The sequence below is a fragment of the Lutjanus erythropterus genome, chromosome 19 (genome assembly GCF_056507025.1).
Source record: "Lutjanus erythropterus isolate fLutEry1 chromosome 19, fLutEry1.hap2, whole genome shotgun sequence".
Lineage (NCBI taxonomy): Eukaryota > Metazoa > Chordata > Actinopteri > Lutjaniformes > Lutjanidae > Lutjanus > Lutjanus erythropterus.
Window position 1 is genome coordinate 2,561,264 of NC_139335.1, and position 19,171 is coordinate 2,580,434.

Sequence of the window (19,171 nt, forward strand, 5' to 3'; positions counted from 1 at the left end):
TAATGATGGCGATTAAAGAAAGAGGCTCACAGTTTTAATCGGAGTGAGGACTGTCCACCACGATGTGCGGCTTAGGGGAGGACGTCGTAGCACTCTTTGACACAAACGTACCAATTGCTTTTTCCTGCAGGGAAACAGAGATTTTGTTTTTATTAATACTTCATGACAGAAGGAACCACATTTCATACATTCAGTTGAAATAAATTAAAATTTAAAGCTACTCTGAGGACTTTTTAACTGGTTATGAAACAGTCTCAGGTTAATACTGATGCCTCTATATGTCTTATATAAGAAAACGAAACAATCTGCAAGAAGACTGGCTGTTTCTGTGCAGTTATTCATAAGGCCTGCTGCCGAGACGGATTCTCCGCATAATCAGATGATGTTTTTACATTTTCTGAGGCAAAGTTAAAGTGAGTGGTATGTTAAGAGGTTGAAAGGAAGCAGGAGGAGATTTTTCTTTGAATAATTTTATTTTTGACATTATGTTGTGTGGTTATGGCGGAGAAAACACTTTGTCTTCAGAGGTTCACACAATTTTAGTTCATGTGAAAAACAAATTCCCATAAAAATGTCATTATATTGTGTGGTTATGTCCATATAATGCCAATAAGTTCATGTGAAAGACAAATGCCCATAAAGAGGAAAGTAAATGTATTTATATTTTACATTACATTTTGTGGTTATGGCAGAAGAAGCAGTACCACTTTTGTCCACAGGAGTCTCCAAAATCAACACAATTTTAAATTTCTTCATAGTAGCTTTAATATATTAAATACTTTCACCACTGCTATAGGGAATGGGCATTGCATTGCATTGCATTGCATTCTGGGACGGCGTCACAATTTTGCATGCATAGAGTACAAGTGAAAGACAAATGCCCATATATTTGCCGTTATATTGCATGGTTATGTCCATGAAATGCCCACAAAAAGTGGACAAATTAAATTAAATTTATTTGTATTTTCATCAGTAATGCATAGAGTACACATAAAAGACCAACAGCCATAAAATGCCCATAAAAAGTCAAATAAATGTCTTTATATTTGATGCTATATTGTGTGGATATGCCTGTGAAATGCTCATAGAGAGTCAAGTAAATATATTTACATTTTTGTTATATTTTGTGGTTATGACAGAGGAAACAGTACCACCTTTTTCCACTGGAGCTTCGAAAATCAACACAATTTTAAAGTTCCTTGTAGCAGCTTTAATGTATTAAATGCTTTCACCACCGCTATAGGGAATGGGTATTGCAAAATATAATGTCAAAAATAAAATGATCTAAATAAAAATCCGTCTGGCACATGTTCTCCTCACAGAGGCTTCGCCTGGGAAAATGTAAACACAGGTTTGTTTCGTCTGAATTCTTTCATGAAGAATAATCACACAGAAATAACTCATCTTCCTGCAGATGGTCTTGTTAACTTAGAGACATCAGTAATAAACTGAAACTGTTTCATAATCAGTTAAAAACTCAGTAGATTCAAGTAAAAAACCTAAACAATTCTTTTATTGCTTCTACTTTAATGTTACTGTACCTTTTTCTACTGTACTACCATCACTACTCCCACTACTGCTACTCATCAAGTATCACAAGGACTGAATATAACATATGTGGCATGAGATCATACTCATTGATGCACACACACACAGTCACAGTCACGCTCACACACACTTGAACACACACATGATCATATGCTCATTACCTCCACAAGCTGATGCCAGTGCTCTATTGGTTTGCGTGGATTGGCCAGCATGGCTGCCCAGTGCTCCCTCCCCGGACCTTCGGCTTCACTGCCCACACGACACATCCCTATAACCTCGTTATGACCAATACTGACACGCGGCGAGGGATGGAAGCAAGGACACGGGAGACAGAGAGCAGGAGAGACAGAGAGGGAAGGAGGGGGGGCGGAGAGAGGGAGAGAGCGAGGATATAATAAAGCAGGGAGAGAGAGGGAGACAGGGCTTGTAAGAAACAGCCAGAGAGAGTCTCATTTATCAACCTTGAGTACTGGGAAAAGAGTACAGCGGCTGAGGAAGGATATTGAATAGCAGCTCACAAATACACACAACCCTGTATAAAAGCTTGATGTCAGCGGGGGAGCAGGCACGAGCACAAACATACAAAAGCACACACCTATGGAGATGCCAAATGGAGGGCAGACTACATAATAGGGAGGCGGTGCATCTATACACAAACACATCAACCAGCCAAGTGTTGCTGCGAGCGGCAGACACTCAAACACTGGCAGGGTTACACTTCCTCCTTCACCATTTGCATAAATCATGCTTATTCATGAGGTGCCCGTCTATGTAAAACAGGCAGCGTCCACCAGGAGGCTGACTCACGAGGGGGGCCCTCGTCATGTTCGACACCACCGCCGCCGCAACGCCAACATCAAAATGCGACAGCTCCAAAAGTAACAGCAAACATTACACTGCATGTGCAAACACACATTCAATAAGCTTCACACTGAGCATCGGTTTCCTTTTAAAGGACCAGTTCACCCTCTAAAATCAAAAATACTGATTCGTATCCATCTAGATTAGTGATTCTGACACTTTTCACACCATGCACCACCTCAGAAAGTACCACCAATAGAGACAGAGAGCATTTAAGCCCCGCCCACACCTGAAGGGAAAACAATCCATGGCTCACCATCGATTTGTATTGTGTGATGGTGCCTCTTGTCACTTTCCATCTGCTAGCATGCATCAGAAAAATGTCTCTCTGTCTGTCTGTCTGCTGAACTGGAAAAAAACGAGTCTTTAACGAGACAGAAACTGGAGACGGACGTGAGGAAAATGACACTCAGCAACATTACAGCTGCTAATTTGACCAGACGAACTTAAATTTAAGATAACTCAACTATAAAAAGTCCTAGTTTTGATCTTTGTTAGGTGAAATGATGATCTCACCTGGTGATGCGATCAATAGTGGTTCATATTAAAGTACCTCTGGCTGTTCGGTGGGATCATTTCTCACAGAAAAACAAGGTAATGAGAAGAGACACAGAGATTCACAGTTTAACTTTTCCTCTCTGGTAGACAGATAATCCGTTAACTCTAATGTTTTTAGGGAGCTACAGTCACTTTGTGAGCGTTTAAGCACTCAGACTGTGATTCCTCCTGATGTGTTGTGCTCTGTCACACATTATCATAGGCCTGCCCTATTCAGCTATGGACTGTTTTACAATTAATTTATTTAATTTTCTTTATATTTTGGATATTTCTCAGCGTACCACTAAAGGGAGGTTGAGTATCTAAATCATTTTGCCGTGAGCTGTAGAGTTTTGGAGATATTGGCTGTAGAAATGTGTCTTCTCTCCAGTGTGATGGGACTAGATGTCAGCCCAGAAGTGACATTTTAAAAGCTCAACACCAGTGTCTCCCTCCAGAAATCATGACCTGATTACTCATGATAATCCACAGACCTTGTCCCTCTGTTCCACACAGGGATTATTTTCTCTCTAATAGAAAGAAAGTAGTTCCGCTAGATTTTACTGCAGAAAGATCCTACAAGAAACTGCTCACCACACGGTCCGTGGATTATCTTGAATAATCAGATCATGATTTCTAGAAAGATACACTGCTGTTGAATTTTTCAGACGTCATTATTTTATTTATTTATTTATTTATTTATTTGGGCGCTTTGAGCCCCACAAGCCATTTAGTCCAATTATATTCGATAAACAGGGTACCTCTAGCGTTCTCCAAGTAAAACTGAAGACTTTTTAAAGACCTTTTTAATTCCACTTAGAATGAAATTTAATGCCAACTTCATGGCCATACCCACAAAAATATTAAAGATGTAATGCAATTGATCAGTATAAATTTTAAGCCCTGGAAAATAATTACTTACAAAGTACATGAATTTAGGAAAGCATTTTATTACAACACTCACGTTGTTATTGCCTGTAAAAGGCTTAACAAATTTGTATTTTCTATTCTGCTTCTGGAGAGGAAGCAGACATGTTCCTCTACAGGTGAGATGAAAAATGTGCATTTCTGATTTTGGGGTGAACTCTCCCTTTAAAGCGCCTGGAGCATGCTGCAGAATAATAACACCTCAGCTTCGCTCACCAGTCATAGTCCATCACTGCGATGATGATGGATACACTTTCTATATTTTCATTGGGAATGTCAAACACCAGCGCCTCGTTGTACGTGGGGTTCAGAGTGTTCTTCTTAATGGAGGTCTTCCTCTTTTTTAGCCTTCGCCCGTCACAGATCAGAGAGGCCTTCACATACGGGTCTGAAGGAGAGACAAGAGAGATGGGAGGGAGGGGGAGAGGGGGAGAAAAAGAAAGACAGGAAGGAAGAGAGGGAGGTGGGATGAGAAGCAGGAAAGAAGAAAGACAGAAAGACGTGGAGGAAGCAGAGAGAAAAAGATAAGGGGGGACTCCTGCGAACGCTGTTAGGTATTATGCTCACAGGTATCCGCGTCTGTAACACATAAAAGGCATGAAAATCAAGTCACCTTGGCAAAGCTGGATTAAGAACACAAAGGTAGAAAAGCAGCACAGGTTGAATCGCTTCAGATATCCATTCAACATGTGCAGCTCGGTGACAGCAGCCGGGGAAAACACACACGCCCACGCCTCCATTTTTATGCTGCATTTTTATAAGCATCTTGCAGGCGCTGCGATCATCTTGGGATCACTGTGGCAATAACAACAGCGTGCGGTCGTCGTCATTCGAGATCGCATTTTAATTTGAGAGGCCACTGCCGCCGCAATCGACAGGTCTTTAAGTGAAGGATATCAAAAGAATAAAACCTTTTCAGAATGCCTTTGTTCATTCAATATTAGCATAATCAATCACACCGAACTTTATTTTACTTTGAGTACAATTAGACAAAAACTAGAAATAATGTGTTCTTTATTAGATAGTGTTAGACCCCTTTATTAGACCCTTATTAGACTTTATTAGAGGGTAATTAGGACCAGATTACAACAGAACTTAAAACTAAATTCTAGAATTTTCCACTCTTTGACCCTTATTAGACTCTATTAGACGGTAATTAGGGACATATTTTAACAAAACTGCACTGTAAACTAAAGTGTACTGTAGACCTTTATTAGACTTTATTAAAGTGTATTTATTTGGGACATGTTACAACAGAACTAAACTGTAAATTAAAGTGTATTTTTTTCCTACTGTTAAACCCTTAATTAGACTTTATTAGAGGATAATTTGGGACATATTAAAACAGAACTGTACTGTAAACTTAAGTGAAAGCACATATCTGCTACTTCGCCTTTTAAAAACAATATATGAAGCAGGTATTCCAAGTAACGGCCAAATTACAGAGGTAGAGGAATATACTGAGTCTGTAGATGACTGCAGAGACTCGTTTCTGTCTAACTTGATTTCTTGGGTATTGGGTATATACTTAAGTATTGCTGTTTTTGTCCATTTCTGCAGACTACACCTGCAGCTGATTGTACTTGCGACAAAACACATTGCAACAACTTCTTACTGGTTGTTGTGTTTGTAATAAACAAACTTTAGAGCTCCAGGTAATATATGCATAATGTATAAACTCTACCTCCACTTCTCGAAGGGAAAATCAACCCTCAGATTCTCTTGCGCAGTTAAATATGATCAATCTGGTGATGCTCGATGCACTTCAGGACAAAGATTTATAGTAATTTACTTCTTGGCACTTTCCCTAAACATGCTTCATCTAACTCTACTTCAGTTAGTGATTAAGTGGGTTTGAAAATTTTCTTTCTGCTAAAATTCCTCAATCAAAATGAAGCGTTTTGTGTTTTGCAGCTGCAGTGCATTCTGGCTCACTGAGGAGGCTGTTGAGATAAAAGTTTGTGCCCTTATTTAGCTCTAAATGGCGTAAAAGTTTCTATTTTATTCCAAGAAACTTATTTCATGCCATTTATCATTCTGCATGGTAATTTATGACCCAGAATGAGATATAAAACCTAAAGCACCACAAGAAAGCAACATACATCATCCGTAGCTGTTTTTTTTTGAGACAGTGTTAAAGCTGTTTTGTCATATTTTTCCTTGAAATGAGTTTGCAGTCAGACCGCCGGCAGGAGGTCGCAGCGGCATGATGTGTGCGTGCGTTAATCCTTTACCTGAGAAGCCAGTCAGGTCCATGGCTTTGAGGTTGGTGGCCTTGATGATTGTAGCGGTGAGCCTGCCTGCGGTGGGCAGGTAACACAGCGAGAAATTAAGCTCCCCGAGATCAGCCTTCTCCTGCAGGTCACCACACACACACACACAGAGAGAGAGAGAGAGGGAGACACAGATCAGAAATGGAGCAGGGACGCTGTGATCACACACACACACACACACACACACAAACACACACACACACACACACACACACACACACACACACACAAACAAACACACACAGCCTCAGAAACAGAGAGGAAAAAACACTAACTGACAGACATCCTTTGGTCTGCTATGATTGTCTGTGGGCAGAAAAGAGCTACATCTGTGACTGACGGCGGGTGACAGCAGGCGTCCTAATGTGGACAGGCAGAGTGTTTAGGCAGAGGGGAAGTGCCGTCAGTGTAAATGAATCATATGCCAATCTGTCGATGTCCCCGAGTGGAGGAAAGTGTTAAGTAGAGGTGATGATTCTCTGGGCTTTTTATATCTCCCAGCCCTCCCCCACAGCACCCAAACTCCCATCTCTACTGATCTTCTCGCTGCCTGTGGTCTCAATGGCACCACAGTAATGACACCGGCGGTATTCAGGTCACACTGTGGCATGATGACTCCTTAGTGGCTTCGAGGCTCGCTGATCAATACTTCCACTGGGCGAAACACTGAAATACGCCGAGAGGCTGATGCTTTAAACTTATTTAATAAATGAGACATCCATGCCAAAAAAATTTTGAACGCTTTGCTCTGTCTAATTTGCTAATAGCTTTCTATGAATATTTCATATAAATCTGACTTGGACGCTGCGTGATAAAAAGTTTGGATGTGGCCGGCGGTGCCTTTCCAATAATCTATCTGGACTCTCCTGGACTCGGTTTTTACTTTAACACCCTCTGAATGAGTCTGACCATGTCCAGCCTGCACAGTCTCAATACTGCATGAGCAGGGTTGGGTAGTAATGGATTACATGTAAATAGATTACAAAAAATAAGAGTATATAACTATATATCACTCTGAATTACACATGCATAATCACGTTTTTATTCCTTTTTTATTTACACTGAAAAAATTGGATTAAGTGCTCTTCTTAATTAAAATATGATGAGTGCCTTAGAATTTGCTTTCTTTTGTGTTTATTAAATTCAGAATTTTTGATTACTGAGGGAAATAAGGGCGCTAAAACACAAATATTTTAAAAGATTAAAAAAAAATATTTTATTTATTACTGTATTGAGTGGGTTGAACATGAAGTGGTGGGTTTTTAAACTTAAGTCATTCAGATGTGTAAACTTATTGAAATGAGAGGGGTGAATGAACATGCTGAGTTGGATTTGATTTGGCTTAATCAATCATCTAAAGCGTACATGTAACACTAACTCCAAATTTTTAAGCTCCAATAACCTCCGACTTCTGAGTTTTATAAACTCAGAAAAGTCGTGGCGACCGATTTCCTCAAGTACTGCTGACTTTTTGAGTTCACAGTGTAAGAGTAATTGAATATGCATTTTAATTGTACTGACATTTTTCAGATGTTTACAGAGAAAAAAAGAATATTTGTGGAAGTCAGTTTTTGGCTCCATCATTTTTTTTAGCGTGAGGTGAAATATGTTCAATTTTTGATTTTTAAATCATGTAAAAGTAATCCAGAAGTACTCGGAATAGATTACATTTTTTATTGCATCACTAACCACAAGTATGATCATTAGACAACAGACAGCAATACACACGTTTCTGTAAGTCATCAGCCAATCAGCTGTTGACCATTTAACCTGCATCTGTCTAAAATAAACTGTTGGAACAGCATCCTGGATCCTGTGTTTAAATGTGCGCCACTGTGTGATTTGCAATATTATTCTTATTCTGATTCAAAAGCACGTTAAAATGACTGCAGTGTGATTTTTATTTGCAGGAATCTGTACAACATGAAGATGTTTTTTAAGTCTATACAGGACTCTGACTCACCACATTCATTCATTTCAAAGTTTTTTGGCACATTTTGCATCTCCTTCGATTTGAAAATTGCAGAAAGACACACTGTGATTTCAATAAAGTTTCAGTGAACTGTGCAGCCCTAACTCGAAGCATCTATCTACATCTATTTGATTAAATTCCTTCAGAGTCTTCGCTACATTTATCTCGTATCTGGACTGGTTGGTGGAGAACAACGGGGAGGTAGTTCTTGTTTGTTGATGTTAGCTTGTTAGCTGGTAGCTGGCAGTGGCTGACACAGCTAATGCTAATTATCTGTGCTAACAAGGCCGCTCTGTGCTGGAGGTTTCAGGTTTCATTGTCCGCATAAAGCATAAAGCATAGCAAACAGCAATCGGCTCTCAATTTTGTGCCAAACGTACCAAATCGAGTTTGCCTGAGGAGTGTTTGAATCAGACACATGTTGGTACAGTCAAGGTCAGACATTTTAGACACGAAAAACATATTTTTGATTAATTTTTTCATGAGAGCTTGAAAATGGCAAATATGAGTGAACTGATGGCATCTGCACCATCGGAATTTGTGAGGTTTGAATATCTGTACTCTCAGGAAGGTCGTTTCATTTTTTTTGCAATTTAAAAAAACTTCTTTCCAACTCAACAGATGTTTCATCTGCTCATCTGAACTTCTTTTTCTGGATAATATGATCAGAACATAACCTCAAAGGACAGAGGCGCGGTCGATTCCATCAAACCGGCTGATTATCCTCGAATGTTCTGGTTTGAATTCCTCATTTTGAGTTCTGGACTCTGAATTTGAACTAGTATTAAATATTCAACACTTTATATCACTATCATCATTTTTTTTTTGAAACTGCATAAACTGAAATGGGCTTTCAGAAATTTCAAAAAAGGGATTACAAACCACATAAATTCATATGTTTTTCAAAGATAAATATTTGTGTGATTTAAATTCTGTGGTATTTACATTTCAACATACAGTATAAAGAGTTGATTAAACTGAAATTGAATTATTTTGGCTCCTTTTATGATTCCACAGAGTCACCTTTGCTATTATAGGAAGAGGCAGCCAGACTGTAAAACACACCTAACGTGCACTTGTTATGCACCATCTACATCTATAAACTGAATATGATTTATAACATGAAGAGTTGTGAATTCTGAGATACGTATACATGCATGTGCATCCTCTGTCCAGCTGTTAATGTGAATACATCACATATTTCACATATTTTTTTATATTCTGATATGCACTCACATGTGCATGTTTCTTGCTGTGTTTATTTTTACCACTTGGCTTCATTTTTATCTTTATTTTTGATTTATTTATCTTCTCCTTCCCAGCTGTAATTCAGATTGCATTTCTACTTGAAATCTAGAATTGAAACTGTCACTTGTGTCATGTTTTATAAGCTCCACTCCTGCTTCTATCCTATCTATCACTGCTTTGGCCCACAATTTGCAGCTGCACCGGCCTGATATCGCCACAGGGCTCATTCAGATTTCATCTAGTTTAATCTAACGTGGCCATCTCTCCCCCGCAAATGAATGTGATTATTTTGGGGTTATTTTCTGCGAGCGGAGCCTGCGTCCTTACCGCGGTGCCCTCCACGATGTCCCTCCAGACGGGCTTGTCCCCGCTGCCCTCGCTGAAGTCCAGCAGGTTGTCCACCACCACCTGGCCGATCAGGTCGTGTCTGGAGAAGCGGTCAAAGTCGTACACGGAGAAATGCAGCTTCCTGGAATGTAGCTCATTCAGCGGCACGCCGAACTGAAACGTCTCGTTGAACACTGGGTTTAAGGTCTTTCTGTGGACCTGAGAGACAGACGGACAGAGTTCAGAGAATTCACACTTACGTTTCAGCCTGAATATCACAGTGTAATTACTCTGTACATAGACAGCATCAATGAAACGAGTAGGCACAGGGGAATTAGTAGAGGGGATAAGAGGGAGAACAAACAACGACATTATTTTACAGCCCACATATCCTGCAACGACACTATATAATTACAGTGAAAAGTGGGTTAACAAGGGACTACTTTCTTGCAGCCCACGTCCCCCACACTTACACTTTAATAAGAGGTGCTCTCTCCCACATTTCACATGCTTTGTCTTGATTGTAAAGTACCATCACTGAAAGTAATGGCCATTACCTCAGCTGGAATAACTCATGCATAATGAATAGCTCACCACAGTATTCCTTAATCTGTACGTTGTCCAATAAACTAAAAAGCTTGTGAACGTGCACGTGTCCGGTTCCTTAACTGTTTATGATCTGATGTCGTGAGAGGACGTTAAAGCTGCTTTAGCTTCTTCTGCAGCATACTGACAGTTTCAACACTGGGTCCCAAAACTGCAATACTGTCCCCATTTACTTTATGATCATTCTGAAAAACATTCACATAACCAGAACATTTGGACGGCAGAATTGTAACAGCAGTACAAGCCACTTTAAACCAAATCCAGATAAAACATAAACCATGATAGATCAATTTAAAATGCATAAAAACTGATATAATCAAGCAATCGAGCTGTGTGGACATCCTGTTACAAAATGAACATATTTCACTAAATTTAAATGTAAAAACACTTCTTACTCAGTTCAAATGATTAAAATCTAGTTACCACAAAATACTTGTCTAGTCTTCTATAAAAACAGAAGTAGACTTTTGCTTTGAATGCACACGATGCATCTAAAAGGTACTTTTATTTGAGATACAGTGGGTTAATATGACTTATTTTACAGTGTTACAACTGACCCCACCATGGAATAACACTCTGACTTCTTGCGTTAAATTTTATATTACAGTCTTGTCCTGTATCTGTATTTTTTATTTACGTTGTTGGTCCTTACTTGCTTGGTGATATTTATTTTATTTCAGTACTGCTGCTCTCTGTTACAGCCGACTCTTAAAGAGGGCTCGGACAGATTAAGCTTTTATAATAAATCCTATGAGAATGCTTACGATGTTTGTATGGACCTTGATATAATCCAATAAAAAGTGCGCAAGCATGTGCACAAAATTGTTGTGCAATTGCAAAATAAAAATAATCATCAGTCCTTTTATAAAACAAACTAAAAAATAATAAAATAAAATAATTAACCATGCAACAGTTACTGGTCATAATAATTAGTGCTCTTCATTTAAAACATGTTACACTGTGATTTCCTAAAATATATTTTGTAAATATGTCAACATTTTAAAATAAACTAATTTCTGTGTAATATTATCACAGTTTCCCACATTTGTCCTGTCTTGTTTCCCAGTAAACCCCTTAATCCCAAACCTGTCTTCTTCCAGTGTACGTTTATATTTGTCTCTGTATAGCATACAATAAATGCCAACCCTCTCGATTTTGCCCATTTTTTCCTTGCATCCTCCCGACATCACAGTCCTCCCATATTTCTCCCAATTTATGCCCTTTCTTTTTGTTATCACATCCAGAGAAGTCTCGTCTTTCCACCCGGACGACAACGCAGCTGCACCAGATGATGCATGCGTAGAGCGCAGGAGAGAGCTGCCCAGCAAATGTCAGACATCTTGGATAAGAAAAATTCTCATTTCTTATGGAAAGTTTTACAGGAAAGGGGCATGCATTTTTTAAAATTTGCCAGAGGGGCGCATTATTCTGTATTCTTTCCTCAGAATTAAAAGTACCATTAAAAGTATTTAACATAAAAAACCCCTATCTATTTTGCAGGTCTCAAGGTTGGCAAGTATGCTTTATTAATACCTATTAAGTATTTTATTGATACCCTGTATATACTGAATAATTACACAGTAATTTATGTGCTGCAATCTACAACATCAGCGAGTTTACTTTCTGGCATTGCTTCAGCCTGTGCCTTTCATGTAAAACATCGTTTTTACATTTGAGAGTTTTGCATTGATGATTGCATTCTAGTCACAGACATGAGTCGAGGTTTCTTTAAAGATAACTTCAAGCCAGATTTTGAAAAACCCAGGAGGTTGTTTGACAACACTTAATGCTGTTTTGAAGACACGTCCAGAATCCTCAAAGACCCCTGTGTGTTTTGCTGGTATGAAAAATATTCCATCTGCTGCACAGTAAAGTACATTTTCGACTTGTTTTTCAAGGTGGAACTCTTTTTTTTTCCTTTTTTTTTTTTTTTTTTATCCAAACAAGCTGGAGGTTTTTCAGATCGGCAGAACAGGGTCACTGAGGATTCTGGACATGTCTTCAAAAACACAGGAAGCGCTGTCAAACGACCTGCTGGATTTTTCAAAGTGGCACAAAACTGGGGCTATATTTTGTCAAAAGAAAGCAGTACTTTTAAAGGAGAAATGTGCAGAACACAATATATCATATATTTACTGTAACAAATCATAAAATTATATGGAAGGGAAACATGCTAAGTTGAAATACTTGCTACAGCTGTGGTGTCCTCTGAAATGTCCATTTCAGCTCTGAATGAAACAAAAGTTTCACAATAATTAGAGTTCAGATTGATGCCGAATGTTTGCCAAATGAGTAAATGTCTGATTATGAGTCAAAACAAATCAGTAATAATCTTTTAAAAAAGGAGCAGATGTTTGTAACAGTTAAATTGAGAAAAATGTGAATGGAGTCTGGCAGATGGTGACAGAATTCAAACTCCAGAGTGTGTAATTTCGCACTCGTCTTGCACTCCTGCAGTGTTCCTGCAGCCTGCCTGAGCTTCCTCCAGTCTGAGGAGGAGGAGGCAGGGGGGAACAACTTGCTTCAACCATAGATAGTATCATAAATAAGATTTTAATCTATTTTTATACACCATAAATGGTTCCGACTCACTATTTGGACTGTGATACTCTTTTTTGGACGGATCCATATTGCTCCCTTAACTTACTGAGCTCTCATTTCTGTGGTGTTTTCTTGCACTGAATCTTTTAACTTAGATTTGAGAAGTTTTGGCATGTCTTGTCCTCTTTTTTGGCTGTTTGTTTTTTGTTTTGCTTGTTTTCTGCTCCTGCAAATCACCGGGTTCTTCTTGTGTTTTATCCAAAACAAATTGGAAACATAAAAGGCATCACTTCCCATGAACCAAATGTTTTTTTTTTCTCTTCCTCTCGCAGATGAGATACCAGAGAGTTGCTGTGAATATAAAAGCTTTGATTAACTGCCTGTAGGATGAAGCACAATGTGCCGAAAGCAGCAAAACAGACATTACTACAAGTATTTTAAATCAATGTGCATTCAAAAACAAGACGTATCAGGACCCAGAATATTCTAGAGAGGTTTGCGTGGCCGTACCTGCCGAAATGTCCTTGGGCACACAATTAACCTCTACTGACCGACCCTGCTCTTTGGCCAGAGGGAGAAAAGTGAATTTCACCTTTTCTTGTGGGACGAAGAATCAAATCAAACCTGCTGAAATGAAATAAGGACCTAAACCTAATCTAAAACTCAATATTTTGTTCCCCAACACGTACAAGGTTCCAGATTTATGTCTCTTAAATGTTCACAACACATTTCCTGTATTTATTCCACGATTTCACCTCTATTTTGGCTGCATGTTGTGTTTTCTGCCTTTTCCATCTGTCACCTCTCGTAACAAGTCAAATAAAACGGATCATTTTAAAATCAGAGAACGCGGTCTGATGGAAAGCGAGTGACTGTAATTTCCTGCTCATCATATTTTAACACATCGCAGACGACATTTGGAAATTCGTCCTCACTCTCCAACACAAAATTTTTACTATCTGTTGATTAACTGTTGGGGATTTATGTGCTATGAAAGCATTTGATATAAATGCTGTCATGCAATAAAGCCTGTGATAATTAAAATGTGACACACACTCGATTTTCCAAATCCAACTTTTGTCACTGCGTGAGTGGGTCTGTCACTCTGGCTTATTAGCACTTGATGATTACTTGTTAGCTGTGGATTAAACGTGCAGATGATGGAGACGCCGCGCCTTTACAAACCAGAAACACAAAGCTCCAACGTCTACTTGTAGGTGATGTCTGTGTCTCTTTTGAAATGAGTTGCACGGATAAAAGCGGGGGGAAAATACGAGAGGTGTAAAAATCCCATGTTAATGAGGATGTGATTGAAATGAAACAATCATCTACACTCTAAACAAAAGAGGAGCAGTATTATGCAAATGACTGAAGCATTCATACTTTTCAATGGCTGAAGGGGCTTTTGTGATATACAGGAGACAGCCGCACAAAGGGGACAAATTTCAAACTGCTACAGCATCGTTGTCACCGAAAGCTTCACACTTTCCTGCCTCTACTGTAGTTCAGCTTCAGAATTTATCCCTGTTCAGACCCTCCTCATCCCCAGGTCATCAAATACCAACATTTTATCACAGCCCATCCATGACAGGTGACTTAGCAGGTCTATAAAGAGTGAGAAAGTCCATGATGGATTGGTCAGGACAAGGCCTGGTGCGATTCATCGATGTAATCAATGTCATCGATTGCAGAAAAACGTCAGTTTGCATAACATGCGTCGATGCATCGCAATCAAATGCTGTTTCCAGTCAAAGCACGGATTCACCCCGAGGATAAGGTGCAGCAAACGACTGAGGAAAATTTTGCTTCTCACAATCATTTTTTCTTTGTCTTATGAGAAATAAACGAGATTCTTATTTCGAGCTCGCTTAAGTCTCATCTGTGAGAAATAAGGAGCAAAACAAAAGAAAAGCAGGAGGATCTTTAAGCTGAGCTCTTAGGTGCCTCTGAGGTTTCTCCTTTAGAGCAACAAGACTTTAATTTGACCACTGAGACAAATTTAAGATCTCATTTCAAGACAACTGACTTTTCTTTCAGATCTCTCTGTTTTCTCAAGAGCAAAGACAAGTTTAAGATCAGTGCATTGAGACAAAAAAACTGGGCTCAAAATAGTCTCAGACTGAGACGAGACAAAGGCTCTTTCTCAGGAGCCGAATTTAAGAAGTATGAGAAAACGGTCCAAGTGCCACATTGGTCTTAATTTGAGCTCATTTATGTGTGGAAGACACAAGTTAGAAAGATGAGATCTTATTTTGATTTTTTCCTTGCCTCTGGGAAACCTCACCATGATCATCTAAAGTCTGGGAGCATTTTAGCATCTCTTTTAGCTCCGCCTACTGGAACTGTCTTATCACAGCAGAACAACTGATCTGCACGAGCACTGGAGGGGAATGAGTCCTTACCCCAGCTGAAGGAGTTCTAGTATCTTGGGGTCTTGTTCCCGAGTGAGGGGACAATGGAGCGTGAGATGGGCTGGAGAATCGGAGCGGTATTGTGTTCGCTTTACCGCACCGCTGTGGCGAAAAGAAAGCTGCGCCAGAAGGCAAAACTCTCGATCTTCAGGTCAATCTTAGTTCCTACTCTCACCTATGGTCATGAAGGGTGGGTCATGACTGAAAGAATGAGATTGCGGATGGCTGGTTGGTATCTGCCTTAGGGATACAGTGAGAGGCTCAGTGATCCATGAGGGACTCGGAGTAAAGCTGCTGCTCCTTTGCGCAGAAAGGAGCCAGTTGAGACGGTTTGGGCATCTTGTAAGGACGCCACCTGGTCGCCTCCCTACAGGGAGGTGTTCCGGGCACGTGCAGCTGGGCGGAGGCCACGGGGCAGACTGAGGATGAGGTGGAGGGATTATATCTCCACCCTGGCCTGGGAACGCCTCGGGATCCCCCAGTCAGAGCTGTGATGGAATATCACTTATTTTAACCCAAACCATGATATTTTCCAAAACCTAACTGAGTAGTTTTGTTTGCCTACAATGTTAACCACATGTTAAAGCCTCAGGATACCTTGTGCATATGAGACACAGAGGGGCGTGACAAACACATCGGTATTTGACGACCTGGGATGAGAACGGGTCTCCCTGTTTCTCACTGTACAAAGATACTGGTGATATTTATGGTGTTACTACAACTCACATTTGTGAGGCCACTGAGAACATAAGTCTTGAGTTTCTCCACAGAGAATAAATTAGGAAGAGAGGAGGATTTTTTTAGGGCTAAGGGTACATTTCCTGGTACAGAACGTCCTGAAATGTTCTCAAATATTGACTCAACTCTGTCCTCAAACACCAGAATAACACAGGAGCTGAGTAGCGGTTCCCTGTAATAGTCTGGAGCACATTATCTTGAATAAATTATGTCCCAGATTAGATTAGATTACATTAGTGAAACTGTAATGATTCCCCATGAGGAGGCTGGGTCATCAGAGCAGCGAGAAACAAGCAGAGAGAATACAGTCGGGCCTGGTGATGTCTAAATGCTGGGGGGATTACTTGTTTGTTTCTATAGCATTAAAGGGATAATTTGGGTTATTTGAAATAGGGTTGTGTGAGGTATTTGTCCACAATCAACGTATTATCTACAGAAGATGGTGGACAACATTTCCCTAGTTTGGAGAAGTAATGAGGGGCACCAGCGCAGAAGCTAAGCAACGTGCTGCTGTGGACAGGGTTAGCAGTAAAAGGTATCTGTAAAAGGTCCACTTGAATAAATCAATATCAGTTTAAGTGTACACTGTATTTATACTGCTTTACTTTGCCATCAGACAGCCTTTTCTGATGGGAAACCCCTGTCATATAAGCCAAATATCACTCTTTCCAAACCGACCAAATCAGTAAATTTACTTTGCAGGACACGGAAGTTGCTGGTCTACTGCTGCCTCACTTGATTAGCTTGTTGGTATTATTGTGTGACTTTGGTGTTTTAAAAGGACACGTTGGATTCACCAAAGTCACACAATAACACAAACAAACTCAGAGACTAAGGTAGTGGTAGACGAGCACCTCCAGTAAAATTAGTGATTTTACCTATGGAGTTTGGTTGGTGAATACAGTGGACACTTCAGGTGGACCTTTTTTCAATGCCGACCCCGTCCACAGCAGCACATATCTTAGCTTCTGTGCTGGCATCTATTGTAGGCAATGCAATGACTAAGAACTATCCCTTTAAGACTGCAGTTTAACACAGAGGATACAGGTGAGAGGGAGTGGGAGTCACCTTGGTCTGGAATTTCTTCTTCCTGTCTGGCAGTAGGTAGATCTTCACGTACGGGTCAGAGAAGCCGTTGGCATCCTTCGCTGGCAGGTCCAGAGCTTTCAGGATCTTCACCACCAGCTGCTCCGTACTGAGACACACACACACACACACACACACCCATTAGACCTTTACATACTCGCTCATAAAAAAAAGTACCGGTATAAAAGGCAGCAGGGGTCGCACGAATTTACACAAATACTCTCTGAGACCCAGACAGGATCAACCCACGCACACACACACACACACACACACACACACACACACACACACCTGTGCAGGCTTGATACACACATAATGGCGTGGGAGGTTCCACGTCTCTGAAGCAAGGAGTAACCAAAATAGCGTGTGTGTGTGTGTGTGTGTGTGTGTGTTAGTGTGTGTTTGTGTGTCATCCCTGCAGCTGTATCATGGTTGCACCATCAGCGATGTTAACTGTGTGCACAGTAAGCACAGATGTACAGTCAGTGAGAGAGTCTGGTCAAAGCTGAGCTCATTAATAATCCTTAACACAGTAGCCTTTATCCTACACTCACTCTGGGACACGTACACTGAGTTGTTTATGCATAAAGAAAACAAAATCCACATAAAAAAAAAAAAAAAAAAAAACTCATGCTAGCATCAGGCTGATATTGGTCATTGACTAAATCTTCCACCGTCAGTGTTTGAACATATTTGTTTCATTGATCGTAAATTCCTTGTTCATTTTAATCAGCGGTGAGCTGATGGTCTACAGCAGACGCCTCAATGAAACCTGAGGTGAATCTAAAGGGTGGCCAGACGATCACTGGGGTAGAAAATGATACAAACAAAACACTGCTGCACAAAAGTATGTTCATTCAAGTTAGCAATGACAAATATGGAAATATAGACTTTCAAAATAATTTGGGTAGATTTAGGCAACAAAAACTATTTCATTAGGTTTAGGAAAAGATTACAACAACGATGTTGCTTAAATAAGTTCATGTACATAACTTAATGTAACTCAGTGCAATGAAACATATGTAGTATGTAGCACAAATCAATGCCACACACCACAGCATTTATAGGCTAAGCTAATTTGCAATGTCCTACGTCCCCTGCTGGGCCCTTAAGATACAAAAGACACAAGAGACAGAACAAACTACACACAAAAAGAAAACACAGACAGAACAATATGAGACACAAACTACAATACATAATATAGCACAATAGAACAGGCAGCACCAAATTATTCATGACTACATGACCGATTTTTCTTCAAAAACAGTTTCAGTTTGAGTTTAAAGTGTCTAAATCAGTTCCCATTGAATGTTCCACGTGTTACTGAGCCTGAAGCTCTGTGAGGAACCACGAGGTCACTGAGAACGTTCTACATGTACATGTTTATAGATGGTATAGAAACTGATCACTAAGCATTACCAAACATCTGCTCCATCTCTCTATGAAATCATTGTTTAAAGGTTAACAAATCATTTGGTAACTCTTACTAACTTCACTGCTTTAGCAGAGCAACGTGAACTTTGGGGCTGAAGAATTAAAAATTTAAATGAATAAAAATCTATAAACTGATAATCAATCAATAATCTAGAAATGGCAGTAACTGCATCTCATTCTACATCGTTGAATGTTGTTGAAAAAAGAGAAAAATAAAACAAGGTAAAATGAAAAAAGCTGGTGCCTTTTGCGTCTTATTATTAACAATTAATTGATTAATCAACAAGTGTTTTCATCAATCAGCGATGGAAAATACACAAAGTTTGCAATCCCACCCCCATGTGTTTTAAATCCAGGGATAATTATTAGACATTAACTAAATCTCTGGATGGATGCTGATTTATTAAATATTGTTTGCAAACTGCACAGTAAAAAAAATATATATTTTCAGTTTAATTAATTTAATTATCAAACATAATCCCATCAGAGGATGAATATTTTTCTGACAGCCTGGAGTAATGAGAAGACAAACTCTTGAAACACACCATGAAAATTAAAAACGTTGAGAAACCTCAAAATTTCACGGAAGCTTATTTCAATAGATTGTTTTTTGTTTGTTTGTTTTAAGCCCAACTCTTTACTTTAAGATAATTTACTTTTCT

General features: G+C 39.5%; 1 protein-coding gene across 1 annotated transcript in view; it reads right to left on the bottom strand.

Moving 5' to 3' along the window:
- syt3 (synaptotagmin III) overlaps positions 1-19,171 on the bottom strand; it is a 53,942-nt gene that overhangs the window by 4,126 nt on the left and 30,645 nt on the right. Inside the window, exons 7-12 of the mRNA XM_084744321.1 lie at positions 17,058-17,184; positions 9,694-9,912; positions 6,108-6,228; positions 4,090-4,261; positions 1,710-1,839; positions 31-124 (exon numbers count right to left, since the gene is read on the bottom strand). Of these exons, the coding sequence (XP_084600447.1) occupies positions 35-124; positions 1,710-1,839; positions 4,090-4,261; positions 6,108-6,228; positions 9,694-9,912; positions 17,058-17,184 (859 nt within the window). The 3' untranslated portion in view covers positions 31-34. The remainder of the gene's footprint in view (positions 1-30; positions 125-1,709; positions 1,840-4,089; positions 4,262-6,107; positions 6,229-9,693; positions 9,913-17,057; positions 17,185-19,171) is intronic.